General features: G+C 42.7%; 1 protein-coding gene and 5 non-coding genes across 7 annotated transcripts in view; all 6 read right to left on the bottom strand.

The window, feature by feature from the left end:
• LOC128759079 (collagen and calcium-binding EGF domain-containing protein 1-like) overlaps window positions 1–6,171 on the bottom strand; it is a 35,553-nt gene extending 29,382 nt beyond the window's left edge. The window contains exons 1-2 of one of the 2 annotated variants that reach the window (XM_053865738.1): window positions 5,833–6,171; window positions 3,253–3,333 (exon numbers count right to left, since the gene is read on the bottom strand). In XM_053865738.1, the coding sequence (XP_053721713.1) occupies window positions 3,253–3,333; window positions 5,833–5,945 (194 nt within the window). In that variant the 5' untranslated portion in view covers window positions 5,946–6,171. Of the gene's footprint in view, window positions 1–3,252; window positions 3,334–5,832 lie in introns of those variants that run through there. The other variant, XM_053865739.1, reaches the window with a different exon arrangement.
• A 9,333-nt stretch (window positions 6,172–15,504) lies between these two features.
• On the bottom strand, window positions 15,505–15,577 carry trnav-cac (transfer RNA valine (anticodon CAC)). Its single transcript has one exon. It is a non-coding gene; the product is annotated as a tRNA-Val (tRNA).
• Window positions 15,578–15,817: 240 nt separating this feature from the next.
• On the bottom strand, window positions 15,818–15,890 carry trnav-cac (transfer RNA valine (anticodon CAC)). Its single transcript has one exon. It is a non-coding gene; the product is annotated as a tRNA-Val (tRNA).
• A 210-nt stretch (window positions 15,891–16,100) lies between these two features.
• trnav-aac (transfer RNA valine (anticodon AAC)) lies at window positions 16,101–16,173 on the bottom strand. Its single transcript has one exon. It is a non-coding gene; the product is annotated as a tRNA-Val (tRNA).
• Window positions 16,174–16,507: 334 nt separating this feature from the next.
• Window positions 16,508–16,580, bottom strand: trnav-aac (transfer RNA valine (anticodon AAC)). Its single transcript has one exon. It is a non-coding gene; the product is annotated as a tRNA-Val (tRNA).
• Window positions 16,581–16,819: 239 nt separating this feature from the next.
• Window positions 16,820–16,892, bottom strand: trnav-cac (transfer RNA valine (anticodon CAC)). The gene has a single exon. It is a non-coding gene; the product is annotated as a tRNA-Val (tRNA).
• Window positions 16,893–17,130: the final 238 nt, after the last annotated feature.

The following is a 17,130-nucleotide window of genomic DNA, read 5'->3' as shown; positions in this document are numbered from 1 at the left end:
AATTTCAAAAGCCTTAACAAAAGCCAATTGATGATATCAGCAGCAGAAGGAAACCAGGTGAAGAGCTCTTACACAAGAGCCACAGATAATTGGGAAATGTGCGGCAAGTCCTGGCACAGACAGGATCTTTGCAAAGATTAGACCCACTCACCAGGCCTGGGTCAAATCCAGGTCCACAGATCCTCTTGATGCTTTTAAGCTATCGAAAACAGCCACTCTGTGACATTTGTGAATATGGTGACTAAAGATCAGTCAGAGCCTTATGACCTCATAATAAATAAGTGTTTTTCTATTCGATGATAGTGATTTTGTACAGTGCACACTGCTGCACAATGGCCAGGGTTTCCACGACACTGAATGTACTTGAAATTCGTATAAAATTGAAATTCTTATACAGATATTTTCAAGACATGAAAATAGCTTGAGTTTAAATAAGGTGATATAAAAACATGAATATAGCCACCATCGTGATTTATTGTGCTATTATTGTCAAACTGATGCAAAATAAACAATATTTTGTTGTTTAAATGTATGTATAGGTCCACATAACCACAAATTCTCAAAATAATTAGAATATTTTTTATCGTATCTCACCTCTAATTTTAACATGAGCAACTCCTTAAGCATTTACACCATGATGAACCTTTACCATTTCTGAATCCTAAAAACCTTGTAGGACTTAACATTGAACTGCATCAGTACTGGACGTCCTGAGAACTACACACTACACTTCTTGGATCTGACAATGTTACTTATCTAAAAGGCAGGGCAGCTCAGTCCAACCTCCCAGCAGATATTAACCGTCATGATCCAAGACAGTCTGAGGAAACACGACCAGGAAAGTAAAACCTCATCTGATCCTCCTGCACCTCCTACACCACATCACTCTTATGGAAGCACAAATTAGAGCAGACGCGCGGGCTGTTACAGTCAGACTTTGACAGTAAACAGATCGCTGCATCTGGCCTCACACCAGACCTGGTGCCTCATTTATTAAAGAATCCTTCTGTGCCAGCAAGTAAATCCCAGCCAAAGCCTGGCTTCAGAGGAAAGTTATCTTGAGTTCAAAATGAGTGACTTTCGGGAATCAGGAGCCAAAAAGTTCTTGTATCCGACCTGACTGACTTCATGGGTCACCTTTAACTCCAGTTGCATGTGAATCATTCATAGCAGGTTAAACAAACCTTTCGTTAAAGAAGACACATGAGGGTTTAAGCTGCTTTTATAACTTGGACATCTATCTCCAGGGTTTCCGCCAGGATTTTTTGAAACTCTGGCCCATCAAGAAGTGATAGAGAAACAATGAAGCAGAGGGGAACGTTTTGATATCTACTTACTTGGTGACAATAAAAAAACACTAGTTTCTAACCATGAGAATCAAATCTCTCTCCAATCTGCAGCTGTCCTCCTGTGGTCCATCTCTTCATATGTCTGGCCGGAATGCCCGACATGAGTTCCACGAACAACGGACTTCAGTCATGATGATGTTTCTTTCAGGATAGTTGCATTAAAAACAGACCTAAACCATCATGTTCATGACCATGCATTATTTTATAAATTGAATGTGCTCACTTGTGTTTACAGGGGAACATGTACTGTAAGCGAGTGATTCTTAACCATAGGGCCGGGGCCCATGGTTGGGCCGCGAGCGCCGCCCTAGAGGGTTGCTAGAATTTTTTTTTTTTTTTTTATACCGCTGGGCCACGAGGGCCGCAAGACACTCAGTTTTATACAGTGGCAGCAGTGTGTCATTCACTTGACCGCAGCAAATTTAGGCGCCCCCAACAGTAAGAACTGTTCACCTGTTGGAGCAGTTTTTAAAATTAAGAAGAACATTTTTTGCATTATCATTTGCACTTTACTTGTCTTCTTTAGAGTTTATTTATGAAAAAGAAAATATTTTATGATATTTAGACATTGTTTTAGTACCTTTCTTTTATTCAGACGTTTATTCACGAAGAACAGTTTTTCCAATTTTTTTCAGCAGAACATGACTTGCACCTAGTTCTGCTACTTGTTGGACTTTTCGATGACAAATATCTCTCTGCTGATCACATGGTTCATGTCATTTCACGAGGTTTTGGTTTGTTTACATTTATGGTTATTGAACACAAATGGAACAAGAAATCACAGTAATGAATCAGTTTTTGAATGAATTTGTTCTGGAAAAGGTGGGCCTCGAGATCAGAAAGGTTAAGAACTCGTGCTGTGCTACGTTCCATGGAACACAATTAAGGCAACCAGTGTGAGTGGTGGTCTGTCTGTACGTGGGATGCACTGGCGAGCTGTTCAGGGTGTCCCAAGCCTCGCTGCCTGTCAAGATGATCAATGAGCTATAATATCAAGAACCTCATCCACAATGGGATACAGACAATATACACAATAAAGATCTGTTTATAATTTGGAAGGATTGTAAATATTTGTATTCTGGAGTCAAAACTGTTGCATATCTGACTCTCGGAAATGGACGTCATGCTTTCATATTTGTAACCAGACTAATTGAGTCATGTAAATAATGGATTTCCATGAACTCGGAATTGAAATATCTGAAACCATTTAACTGTGCACTGACAGCCAATTTAGAATTAGGAAAATAATCATGCAATGCTTCATAAAATCCTCCATGAACACTTCTTGTAAATAATATTTGAAGCACTTAAAAAAAAAATGTAAATAGCTGGTGGAGGCCTGGTGGTTCGAGCGGCGCCTGCCAAGTCTGCGAAGAACGCAACACACAAGCCAAAACACAGAATTATGCTGCTTATTGTCACTAGACTTCAGTGCTATTTGATGCTTTCATTTGGGCTGATGTGGATGTTCTCATCATTAGCTGAAATAAAACAGGAGAAATAACAGACTTTAGCAGAATATGATAAGAGTTATTTCTGTAAAATGTCAACATGAAATCCTTGACTTCCAAACGGGAACGTTAACCTCACACGTTGTCATATCTGTGTTGTCTGTCCAACCAAACAACAGATCCCAGACTTCTTTACACAGAGCTCGCAGCAAAGACATTGGTTGGGTGAGATGCAGAGATTTTTCAACAGCACGTCACGATGGTTCCGCGGTTACAGAAAAACATTTCACAACATAAGAACCATCGAGGGTCAACCCTCCACAGAAAATTGGTTTGTCATGGTGAATCAGTGTTAAGAATCTAAACGTAACAATGTAACATTGTGGTTGCAGCGTCGACACTTCCGAGACAGTAGAATGAACCCCAGCTGAGAACAAGTGTCGTAACCTTACCTGAAGCATGTGCTGTTCTTCCCACCAGCTCTGACACAGGGGTACTCCACGGTCAATATTTTATTGTCCGGACACTCTGCCCTGAAGGAAACGATTAAAGAATCACACACGGCCTTCACACACTCATATTCCGTCACTGGAGGGGAAATAATACACAAATGCACTCTATTTTTTGATGTGTTTGCAAATGTTGTTGACATTCTAAAGCACGAAATTAACTTTGAATGACTCTCAGGCAGTTCTGGTTACTGGAAAGTCCCGAGCGTCATCTTATTGTTCTACCTCAAATGAAGCTGATTATGAACCAGTGTGTTGTTGAGACGACTCTGTAGATGAAGAAAGAGGACGCAGGGGTTCAGGTTGCCAATATTTTTACCAGAGCGTGGCAAACCACGCATTCTTAAGGAAGCAAGATGCAAGTGTTGTGCAACAGCGAAATCATATCTTTGACTCATGTATGCACACGTTTCTCAACAATGAGTATTCAGACAGGAAAATGACGCTGCAAGGCGATAATCTATGTGAGGGTGTGGGGGCGCTACTGTGGGCGAGGGGCACCCTGGGAGGGTCATCGGTCCACATGTAAGCCACGGTTACTTATGCACTTTTTCCACAGTCTGAATGAAAGTATTCCGGTCAGAGATTGAACCTTTGTTGTTTTCATTTTGCAGAATGATACGCACGTGGGCACTCACTCAATCTCTCTCAAACCAAACAACAATTGATTCGGAGCAAGCAGAAAAACAGTGGTCCATGTAAGCACCGCAACTGACCACCAGGAGACACTTGATGGTACCAGTGTGGCAGCAGCACTCACTCTGACACTTCCTTGCCTTACCTTGCCTACTGAATTTAAATTCTTGTTTTTCTATTCCACTAAAAATAATCACATACAACCACACAGATGTGACACCAGATTTACAAGCAGTGCACATGTCGCTGCAATGGAGTTGCACTGACTAAGAATTTCAGGGTCGCCACAGCGCAGGTGTAGAAGAGGCTAATTTGCTACCTGGTTCACCGCTGTGTCATCTCAAATCCATTACAGTCAGATCCTAGACAGCAAACCATGGATCATATCCATCATCAGTTCCGCATATGAATCGGACATAGAGTGGTACCTCGGTTCTCGACCACAATCCCTTCCAGACGAGCAATTTTTTCGAAATCTGAATCGATTTTTCCCATTACAATGAATGGAAAAAGAAATAATACGTTCCAAGCCTTAAAATAGTCTTTTGTAGGAGTGAATGTAGAGTGTCTGCTGCAGGTGCGCTGTTCCTCTATGTGTGTGGCCGCTGCATGTGGGAGGGGTTGCCGAGTGAGTGACTCTCCAGAAGTGAAGAGGTGCCCGGTGCATGTCCAGCTCTGAATGTGCGCTTCTGTGCAGTTTGGCTGTGACAAAGTCATAAACCAAGTCACGCTCTGTCCCAGACTCGCCTCATCCCTGTCCCAGCTCCAGCCCACAACAGGACATCAAACCCTGGAGTGAGCGCTCCAGCCTCGGAGGTGTGGAGAGCGAGCACCTCCCCTGTGACACTCCACCACGGTCCAGTGTGGAGACAGGAAAGGTTTTACACCTCAATATGAAGAAAAAACAATCAGTAAATGTAGCTAACGGGACACGTCTGCATACAGAGGCTGCGTTATACACAATAACAAAGCATGTCGTGGGTCAGTGTACAGGATTTTCGTTCGAAATCTGGAGAAAAAAAAATCTCTAAAATTTTCTTCGAACTCCGATTTCTTAGAAGTCCGGGACATTCGAAAACCGAGGTACCACTGTATTTCGGTCAGATCAGTGCCGGATGTGGCCCGGCTCTGTTCCGGCACAGATTCGGGCCATATATTAACTTGCTCCTCTGGGCCACATCTGGTCCACATCCGTTCAGATCTGGCAAACGGGCCGGTGCCGGATGTGGCCCAATGTTCCCAAAGCAAGGGGCCTGGATTCGGAACGGATCCTAGAGTATATCCAGGCCAGATACATTTTACTATTAGGGATGTCTCTTGAATCATTGTATTAGTCATCTCAAATTACACAACAAAAAAATGCCATTCCAGTGATGCTGCAACTGTTTCTTGTTTCTGAAGCAGAAGTATTCATCTTTAACCTGTTGCTCATCCATAAATCAGACTCATGTGTCTGACGTCCAACCCGCTCTCTCTCTCTCTCTTTGGGCATCTCTCCTGTTTTGTCTGAACGCAGAGCTTAGCTCTAAGGTAGAGTTCCCCTTTGACTTTCACTGATTTCTCTTCCCCCAAGAGGCGCATGTGATAAGTGTGGCGTCAGAGGTTCATCCAGCGGTCTGATCTGCGACAGCCGCTGGTGTGAACGCCAATAAAAGCATGTCACAACTTTATCAGCAGCCTTGGCACTTTGCGCACGCCAGACGGAGATAGAAGGTTTGCATCGGAATTATTCTAACAAGAATCGTGAAGTGGATGTTCCCTCAAGCCCACGAATAAAATTCTATAAAACGAAAAATGTCCTTTTTGATGTTTGTTTTCTGGCTCAACTTTGAGATGCGTCTGTCTTTTATCAGAGCAAAATAATCTGTGACTGAAAAAGGCACGTACCTGGAGGTGTCCACTCCGAGCGTGGTCCTGATAGAACTGGCACCAGATTCCCACAGGAAAACCGCAAAGATTGCGCCAAATAGTAAAAGAGACGAACCAAAAAGTTGACCCATGTCCCCTCTAACGCCCCGGCACGGATGTTCGGCTCAGAGAAACTACACCGACATCAACAAAAAGCCATCGTTCATCCGTGTGAGCGCGCGAGTGAGAGAGAGAGAGATCCGCGCTTGAGCTGTGATACCCAGGATTGAAGAAAGACTTCTCCGGAATCCCGCTGAGGTGACGCACATGGATGAAAGTTGCTGCGTCCTGGTCTGGTCCTGACTGAAGCGCAGAGCCTCAGAGTGACACTGAAGACTTCACAGCGTTCTGTGTTCGCTCTAATCCCCGTGGATTTACATTCCTGCTTTCAAAGAAGAGATTTTGACCACTTCACTGCAGCCCCACTTGAGATGACATGCAATACTGTGGAATAATAACACCATATTGGGATTATTTTCATTTTCATCCGCGTTATTTTTCACCTAAACATCATTTTATTAAATTCCAAACTGACCTCAGAGTAAACAATACAAGGCAAACGAAATGGCTTTGTTGTCAAGTCCTAAAAGAAAACTGCCATGAATTCTACTTTTCCTGTGAACCAAGCTCATAACAATGGAATGCCAACTGGCTAAAACATGCCTCGGACTCCTTCAGTGTTTTATAGTGAAATGAAATACAAGCAAATGAGCTGTTTGATTTGTACATTCAGTGCCCAGTTTTATAAATAGCATTTCCATTTTCTGATGACAGAAAATGAAAGCTATTTAATGGATGCATTTTGTGGCAATTTGATAGCTATATAAATAAGAAAATAACCTGTTAAATGCATAATGTTCCAGCAATATTTTGTACAATCAAACATTTTTCTCTTGCACTGATCGTATGCTTCTGGTGAAAAACGCAGAATGACTGGTTTTTAATAACATATTTAGAGTCATTGCAAATCAATTTAGTATTCAATTTTGGAAAACTCAATGCAGAAAACGAGTCATCTGTTGCTTTTCACATTCCCTTTAGTTAAAGAAAAATGCCATCGAGCTGATGTGTGGTGTTTGAATGACATTTAGAGATGTGATGTATAGATGTGATGTTGGCAGCTCATCTTCTCGTGTCACCAGTGGATGAGAGAATTTTGAATAAAATAAATGCAATACAATATGGTTTCAAATGGACTTAAACATAATATATATAGTTATATACAAAATATAACTGTATGTCTCTGCTGACCACAGATCAGCTCTGTTTCCTCCTCCAGCCAGTTTTGATGGTTGTCAATTTGTTGTGACAGAAACCTTGCGTTTTAATCTCAGCCAGTGGTTCTCAACTCATGCCGTCAGTTGCTATTTAAAGCCCCTCAAACGGCTAAGCACTTCATTCACATTTACTTCAGCAAGCTCCCAAATGTCTCCCCCTGCGTGTGGCGTGTCAACCAGGAGCGAGGTAAACGTTATTACCTCCATTAAAATGCTTTTGTGTCAATATGTGACACTGATGGCTGCCTTCAGCGTCAGTACAAGACTCAAAGTCCATGTTCCAAAATCAATATATCACGCCATGGGAGTGAGGATGGGTTGCTTCAGTAGGTCAGATGCCTTTTTCTGGATGAAAAACAATCTGCTTTTATTCCATTCAATCATTATAGGACTGTTATATCGTGATATAATTGAGGTTCAAACTTTTTTCCCGTCCCTGTCCCAGATTAGACCTGTTTGGGTTTTCTAAATTCCTCACAATATAATTAACCATTACGCTCAAATAAAAAAAAAAGATTAGAGGTTCATAAATAATTAATGACATTTCAATATATAGCCTGCGGAATGGTCAAATTTAAGTTGAATCAATACTAATAAGCTTAAACATGAGGTTGGAATTGCCCCAGACTTTGCCGCATGAAGCGCATGGATCAACATTTTTGGTCCTTCTATCCTTAGTTTTTTTAAACTTCAATTTTCTCACCTTCATCATGGACGTTTCCATTATGACACGTCGTATAATGTAATGCTCCTGGAATTGGTGCCCTGACAGACGGACGGACAGATAGATGTAATGTACAATGAACTTAAGGACAGGATCATTTGTTTGCATTGCACACTCTTCCATGTGGGACACACTGGAAAGCAAACCAGTCCATCACAGCAATCATGGTCCCTATAGAACACACGCAATTGAACACAATTATAGCTACACAACACTGCGGAGAAATGACACCTGAAAAAAGAGGCCTAACAGATCTTTTTTATGGAAGTGTTTGTTCAGACCACAGAGAGAACAACAAGACGACTGAGTCCGGCCCAAACCAACTTTCTTGAGGCCTTGTGTTGCGGAGACACCATCGCCTGTGAGTCCTGCACCACCCATGACGAGCGCGGTTGTTCTAAAACAAAAACACAAACAATACAAACGAAGAGCAGATGTGCGCCGACTGGAAGGAAAAGATCATGCAAAAGACTCGTTTATTTGTCCAGATCGTTTTAGGCTCACACAAGCTATTCATCACAGTCGAGTGCCAAGATTTGTGTGACAGTGGTTTTGTCTTTTTTAGGAATCACACGGTTCAAAAGTGAAAGCTTTTCTGAGAGTGTGAAAGAGAAAAAAAGTCAGTGCTCATCTGTGCTCGAGCGAGAGTCAATAGACAGGCTCCTCTGCGTTGACCACACTTGTTCGCAGGACCTAACAGTAGGAAGCCGGTGATGGCTGATATGAGTCCATAAAAAAAAGAACACCATCCGGAGAATTGTTGCGTTTGATGTGGCTTCAGGGTCCAAACAGTCCCAGCTGTGTCCTACATTTGGAAAAGACTGGAACAACGTCTCTATGATCATGCAGACAGCCAGCAGACGTCATGAAGCATCTGCATGCTCTTTAATCACATCTAAGGGGCGCACTCGGGTGCAGGTGCTGCTCCTGGTGGTCACCTCCCTGGAGCCTGAGTAGACCATCTATAAGCTGAAATGTCAGTTCGTAATATATGAAATAAAAACAGCAGTCAAAAAAATTGAGTTAGGTACATGTCGTGTTGGCAGCATCTTCAACTCAGACACCTCACCTTTGAGCCTGAAGCAACCTGAGCCATTCCGAAGCTGATTCTGGGCCAAACAAGTGGCTCCGCAATGAGTCTCTTATTCAGAGTTCACAACAACAGTTTACATGCAGTTGAGTATTAAATCGATAATCTAGTAATTCATTTCAAGTGGAATATTGAATTGTAGGCTCAAAGGAATATTTATATCTGAAACTCTGAATACACTCCTATACTATAAACACACTGCTTGCAGAGGTATTTTTGTGTGCAGCTGCAAACATAGAAGGTTTGGTCTTCAGTCAGACCAACTCAAGGCCTCTGACTGTCACCTGGGATTTTGTCTTTGTTTTCAGCCATCGCCAAGAAGCGCTGTCAGGGATCATTAATATTCTTATTCTGTAGTTTTATTTTTTTATGGTGTGATGGGTGATTTGATGTTTTGCGTTGTATCTACAGTATGTCCCGCCTAGAGGTTATGCCCAGATAGTTTCTGGAGGTGTGCCTTTATGCACTTTTGTGGTAGAGTCAGCACTGCAGACTGTTGACACTCCTTCCTCCATTCTTCCTCGAGTCGCCCCAAGATCTGGCTTCATCTTGGCGCAGACAGAAGTGGTGCTCAAACACAGACCCTTTTCCCCAGATTGAGAAAAGTGGCCTTTTTTCAGGGCCCTTCTCTTCTTCATTCTCAAATTCTAATGGAAAAGAAGAGCGTTTTTGCGATCCCCTTTAATGGAACTGGTCACATGACCAGAAGCTTTCACAATGAATGGGGAAATCTATGCAAAGTTTTTTTAAATCCATATGAACTGATCCAACAACAACAATAAGAAGAAGAAAAAGAATTTCACGCTTTTGAGACTGTTGCCCACCTGTCACCCAAAATTTCTGTGCCTTGACCTATAAGCCAGCTTTCTGAAGAAAGAGCTTGAAACCAGAAACTTTTTTTTTAATCATAGCTGTGTATTAAATACACAGTGCATCAGTTTTTAGGGCCCATTTCTGAATCGCATCAGTCGTGCTACTAAAAGAAGAAAGTAAAAGTGAAGAGGAAAAGAACGGCTTAACCAAACAGTCGCAGACAAGTGAGTAAGAGTGCGAGCAGTCATCATCTGCAAATGTGATTCCTCTGACGGAAGCACAGAGCTTTTGTTTACAAGAATATGGACTTGATCAATATTGAACTTCAGCATTAATACGAACTTTCTCCGTCCAAATTCTGCCATGACGAAGAAGCGTTTGATGTCCGACGAGGACCCACGTTGCGATCGGATGACAGCGAGGCTGCGCCATCATGTGTTGCTGATTTCTCATGAAAAATGCTTCACTAAATTGGGCCTCCACCCAAAATAAAAATGTTCCCACAAGCCACTCCTTGAGTTCAGAAGAAAACTGGCCACAGATGGACAGTTTTGATGTTTTATTGATGACATGCTGAACGCCAGCGTCCAGACCCTGTCGGGAAAAATATGTACAGTAGATTGACACTTTTTTGTAAAAGTGCTTTTTTTATAGATTTTTGAAAGCGTGTTTGTGTTAAAGTGATTATTATCTGCTCATTATCGGCGTGTTTTCTTAATCATGGCAGCAATCACGGCCTGATTACGTGCCCTGGGTGGATTTCCCGCGAATGCTATGGTGAAACGGCTCGACACACACACGCACACAGACACACACACGCACGCAAGCAAAGTGCTCTCACTCTTTAGTTCCACTTATTATGATGAAGAGTTGTCCAGACTGCAAACTCTGCCTGAACAGACTCCTTTAACTCTCGCCTACACATATACATATCACATATACATAGACATGACTTCTATTCACTTCCTTGGAAAACTGCATCCATGACTTTTTAATGTTCTTCCTGATGCTTCGCTTCAGAGCCCATATTTTACTTCCTGCTTCCTGGTTATGAAGAATAGCATTCATACATCTCAGACAAATGAGTTATAGGATGGAGTCCAGGCCAAACCACTTTCCACTTTAAGAACATAATGAAGAAAAAATCATGTAATAATATCACAGATTTAGCCTGAACACACTCATTTATCAGTGGACTGTACGTTTAATTCACTAATGGTAATAAATGGGCTTTAATAAACAACATATCATTCGTCATCATTTCTCTCGGAAAACAGTTTCGCTCCTATATGTTGTTGAAATACTTCAGTGACGGTTGATCCAAGTGACTTCTGGGAGTGAGTCTGACCGACGGCGACCTCAGCGGAAAGCACGGCGCGGTGGTCAACGGCTGGTCAGATGTTGGGTAACACTCACGCTCACGACGGCTGCTGTGCGGCGGGTAACAATCGGAGGGTGGAGGGGTTGTTGGCCACCGTTCAATGCAAACAGCTGGTTTTATTCACCACAAATGAATCCGGGTCCACGCTCGGCCACTTAGACGCAGGGAGGCCAAGCGTGCACACAGCCAGTCGCTGTAGCACGTCGAATCAACCTGCCAGGCCTCTCCTGGCTCCACTCCAGCTGGGACTCAAATAAATTCATGAAATATATCAAGGAGCATTACTGAAAAACCACAGCTGAATCCTGATGCGGCGGTGGGCTTCATTATCATGACCACACAAGCCCTGTGGTTCGCCAGGCGACCACGCTGGGGTCTCCTCTCCGGGGCTGTGGCTTTCATTTCTGTGTTTAATGATCTGCATTTAAAGACATGTAAACAGTGGGTTTCACTGAGAAAGGCAGAGGTCTGCATCACATCTCGTCGTTGACTCATGAATACAGAACAACTGAAGACCACATCCCCTTAATGTTTATCATCATTCTTGTACCTTTTTTGCCAGGCAGTAGCGTTGAGTCAAATATTCCGTTGCAATTCATGTGCATTTCTGTGTTGAAGCCTCCCAACCTGAGCTCTGGTCAATACCAGAACCACTGTATCCCAAGGCAGAGACAAGACCAGGGCGAGACCAAGTTCAGACTAGGGACGCACCGAAATGAAAATAAAATTCAAAACGCAAGATACCAAATATCTAACGTGGTTGTGCACACAACAGCAACTCTGTTCTCGCTCTCTGACACCTCAATAAATCTTAAATATAATAATACCACTGTGACAACGGAGTTCGCTGCGCTTGATGCTTGACTCCATGGATGGACCACAAAGAAATGATCAAATAAAGAGGAAATGAGAGAAACACTTGTTCCCACTTTGCTTCATCATGTGTGATCACATGACATTTCTGGCTTGGAGGACAAGCGTCTTGATCGGTGCAGGGACAGACTCTTTATCACACAAAGCTCAAGATTTTGAAAATCCGTATGCGTGTGGTTTTATTGAGAGTACGAACAGACGATAATCCCAGCACACAACCTCTGCTCTGCCACTCCAGGACTAGAGGACATAAACATTCATCACTTCAATGATGAATTGAGAGCAAGCCTGGCCCTCTGTCGCTTTTGTCTCTGTCACTTCTTATTACCATGAGTCATTGTCACCTCAGATATGAACTGAATGATAGAGTTTCGTCATGTTTATTTTACAAGAAAACAGCAGAAATACACAGACCATCTTCATTTATCCACGCTACTCTCGCAACACGTTGAACAGAGTGAGAGAGATTACTGGCGATTGAGCGATTTTTATCAATGAAGTACAGACCCAGACGTCAAAAATGATCACTGAATAGTCTGGTAACCTTCAGTAACTTCAGACACATCAGCGTCTCTCCTGCTCGCTGTTCTCCTCATGCAGACAGCTGCACAGCTGCAGGATCACTGCAGTGAAAACATACAAGCGTCTTCATTTCACCAACACTTAGTCCTGTTCAGAGTTGCAAGGAGAGCTGGAGCCTATCCCAGCGGTCATTGGTCAAGAGGCAGGAATACACACTGGACAGGTCTGACACACCATTTACACACACACACACCTAAGGGCAATTTTATTATTTTATTATTTTATATTAACAGTTAGGGCCAAACATTATTCATTTATGTAAATCTGTCTGTTGTCAATAAATTTTGATTATTATATATAGTTTTTATGGTATTTATATATCTTTATTTATTCATTATATCCATAGTTTTATGGACATGACACTTTTTCATGACAATTTTTTCCACTTTTTTACGTCAAGCTTATTTTATTTTTTATTATTCAATCTGACTTAAGCCTGGTTATGATGTTGGTGGGACTATAAATTAAGTAGATTAAATATGGCTATAGAATACAAATGATATCAAGAGTGACATAAAAAATTGAGTTGTATTACTTGTTCTGGAGGTGGGCCCCGAGATCAAAAAGGTTAAGAAGCCCTGGTCTAGAGTCCAGTCATTGTGAAGTGACGGAATCCTAGTTGCATTTTACTCAGCCACCAAGCTTATCACCCAGTGATAGTTGAGAAGGACATTGTGTATGGTGGGATGATGTTGCCCTTGAAATGAGATGATTTCCAACATACATAACAAAAAAAACTATTAGACTATGTGTAACTTCAGTGACTCCAAGAATCCCAAGGACCAATACAAATCAGGCACAAGCCACTCAAAGGAAATCATGTGACCACAACTGCAGGGCTGAAATCACCTGACTTAACTAAGTCTTCTAAGCTCAGTTCAAATGAGGTTAGTAGAGTTCACAACGCACTGCCACTCAAAGACAGACCTCATCTTCAGGATCACCTGCTCTTCTTTCTGTCATGGATCCATTCCACATGTCTCTGTCTCCTAAAGACAAGCCTGGGGTTGTGTCTCTTCTCTTCCAGAGTTTGTGGCACGATCTTCCTCTGGGCACTCTGGTTTCCTCCTAAAGCCAAAACTTGTTGTACTGATCATGATAAACGATGTGTGGTTGTCTCTCTGTCCAGGGTGTCCGTCACCTTTCGTGCTGTTTTTTTTTCTTCTGTACACCTCGATGTGTAATAGCAGTTGAGATGAATCATTTCGTGATAATGACACCCTGATGGTTCGGACCTGGACTTGTCTACGAATGCTGCATCAGCATCATGAAAAATGGCTCATATTTACCTCATCCATCAGCTGAACATGCTGCTAAGCTGCGGTTTGGGGAATTTGGCGTGTCATGTGTCTCTTACCTGACGTGTTCAGGTCAAACACAACGATGTGATCCGTCAACGTCAAAGTGAGACGTGTGGATGCAAAACCTCTTAGATTACACAATAGACATACTTTCAGGTTGATGTCAAGCCGAGACTGAGGCTGATCGAGTGACATCTGGCCGACCTTTGCTGAACACTTGGCTCGCTCTTCATTTTATCCATTTCACTAAGATGGTGTTAATGATATTAGGCAGGCCGTCATATAATCAGAATAACACAGGTTATTGTGGGGTATTTTTATTGGATTATGCTTCGAATCTTGGCTGCGTGTTGATGTGTGTGTCAATTTTGTAGCAGGAACCGTCTGGACCTGCTGCCTGAGCCCCACAGGGAGGACGGATGAATTTCTAACCGCCTTGCTGAAGCGCCTTTAGTCGAAATCTAACACTGTGGCTATTGTTGGTTCTTGAGTTGAGCACAGAAATAGAAAAATGATTTTTGCTTTGCTTTCTTCGAAATGCTGTTCGGCATGTGACATGGGCTTCTTTGAAGTAGGACCAGTCACTCAATAAATCGAAGATTTCTGTGTATTAAAAGGCTAAAATATCTCTTTACTGGGAAATTCCCATTGAGACAACCAAAAGCTCCTTTTCTGTGACTTGTTTGTTCAGTCTATCAACTCGAAAACTTGAGTTAAACATTGAACATCATTACAGGTATATTAAGTGAGCCATTATTTACTGCCTTTGAACTGCAGAAGCATGAGTGAGCTCATGTTACTTTAGCACCTGGGACACAACAATGGTGAGTCAACAGTGGATCCTGATTTACGGCTTCGGAGAGATTTTGCGGCTACAGGTGCATCCGTGGAGAGACGCACCGAGACATGATGACTTGGTTATGCAGAGCCCCATAATGACGGCATTAGGACGGAATACAAGATAAAAAGTTGACAAGACAAGGTCAATAAGAATGTTGGAGGAGCGTCAGCTGTGTGATCACAGGTGCGACTGTTTTGCTTGTTGCTCGGAACATCTGCTGTCTGGATGCGTCTCTCATGACACACATCAAAACAACAAATCCAGCAGCAGGGCCTGCTTGTGTGTCAGGAAGCAAATTCATCATGAAACAATTTTTGGTACGGATTGAGGACGGTCATTTCCTGCGGTGCTTTTGGTCCAGAACAGATGACAGCAGGAGATCCGTTTGTCTAGTTAATGTCCAGGTTATTTGTCAACCTGTCAATGGTAGAAAGAAAAAGTTGCACTTTAGTGTGGGAAACACGTTTATTTGGTGACCGTCATAAGCCAGTTACCAGCATGTTCACTGCAGATAGTCAGTAGTCATGTGTTTGGTGAGTATTGGGTGACCGTTCCAGGGTAAGAATCACTGCATTATTAAAATCACTGAGTATTAACTTCCTAATGTGCTACAAATGCATATCTGAATGAGAGGTTTATTTTCTGTTAAAATTTTGTGACGACTGAAACAGAAATCAACTTTATGTCCATTGCAACTTTACTCATGAGCACAGTATAGATTTGGCAGATGTTGAAAAGACTTGACAATGAACGACTTGAGTCGTTGTCCTGTTTCTGCCTGGTCTCGAACCAGAGACCTTTCGCGTGTGAAGCGAACATGATAACCACTACACTACGGAAACCACTGGCTGCTTAAAAAACTGCCCCCAAACATTTTTTTTTCCATTTTGCCATGATTCATCCTGGAAAAGTTGGCACAAAGCCTTGTCTCCCATTCTTTTCTTGCAAGATATACATGTTCTGATGGCATCAGAGCGATGGAAACGCGAAACATTGTGGGGCTTCTCGTGCAATGACTCTAAAGTTGCATGTCAAGATCACCACTGCACATTTTCTCATTATTTCCTAACAAAAGAGTCATGTGTTTCCGCCCGGTCTCGAACCGGGGACCTTTCGCGTGTGAGGCGAACGTGATAACCACTACACTACGGAAACATTTTTTAGCCATGTTGCCATGATTGATACTGGAAAATGTTGGCACCAAGTGTTGACTACCATTCTTTTCTTACAGAATGCACGTGTTCTGATGGCAGCAGAGTGATGCAAAAGCCAAAGATTCTGGGGCTTTTGGCGCAATGACTCTGAAGTCACATGTCAAGATCACCACTGCACGTTTTCTCATTATTTCCTAATGAAAGAATGTCTTGTTTCCGCCCGGTCTCGAACTGGGGACCTTTAGCGTGTTAGGCCAACGTGATAACCACTACACTACCGAAACCACCAGCTGCTTGAAAAAGTGCTCCCGAAAAAAAAATTGCCGTGTTGCCATGATTCATTCTGGAAAAGTTGGCACCAAGCCTTGTCTCCCATTCTTTTTTGCAAGATATACATGTTCTGATGGCAGCAGAGTGATGGAAAAGAGAAGGATTCTGGGGCTTTTGGCACAGTGACTCTGAAGTCGCATGTCAAGATCACCACTGGACGTTTCTGACACAGGAATTATTGGTTTCCGCCCGGTCTCGAACCAGGAAAAGACTCTGGGGCTTCTGGCGCAATGACTCTGAAGTCACATGGCAAGATCACCACTGCACGTTTCTAACAAAACAATGACTTGTTTCTGCCTGGTTTCCAACCGGGGACCTTTCGCGTGTTAGGCGAAAGTGATAACCACTACACTACAGAAACCAGTCTCTTTAAAAAAAAGTGCTCCTGAAAAAAATTTTGCCGTGATGCCATGATTCATCCTGGAAAAGTTGGCACCAAGTGTTGTCTCCCATTCTTTTCTTACAAGATATACGTGTTCTGATGGCACCAGAATGACGGAAAAGCGATTGATTCTGGGGCTTCTGACGCAATGACTCTGAAGTCGCATGTCAAGATCACCACTGGACCTTCTTTCATTATTTTCTAACAAAAGAATGTCTTGTTTCCGCCCGGTCTCGAACCGGGGACCTTTCGCGTGTGAGGCGAACGTGATAACCACTACACTACGGAAACCACAGGCTGCTTAAAAGAGTGCCCCCAAACATTTTTTTTGCCATGTTGCCATGATTCATCCTGGAAAAGTTGGCACCAAGCCTTGTCTCCCATTCTTTTCTTGCAAGATATACATGTTCTGATGGCAGCAGAGCAATGGAAACGCGAAACATTGTGGGGCTTCTCGTGCAATGACTCGAAAGTCGCATGTCAAGATCACCACTGGACGTTTCTGACTACGGAAACCATTGACGACTGA

Source organism: Synchiropus splendidus, chromosome 5 (genome assembly GCF_027744825.2).
Source record: "Synchiropus splendidus isolate RoL2022-P1 chromosome 5, RoL_Sspl_1.0, whole genome shotgun sequence".
Classification (NCBI taxonomy): Eukaryota; Metazoa; Chordata; class Actinopteri; order Syngnathiformes; family Callionymidae; genus Synchiropus; species Synchiropus splendidus.
The sequence above is the reverse complement of the archived record's forward strand: the minus strand, read 5'-3'. Positions and strand labels throughout refer to the sequence as shown.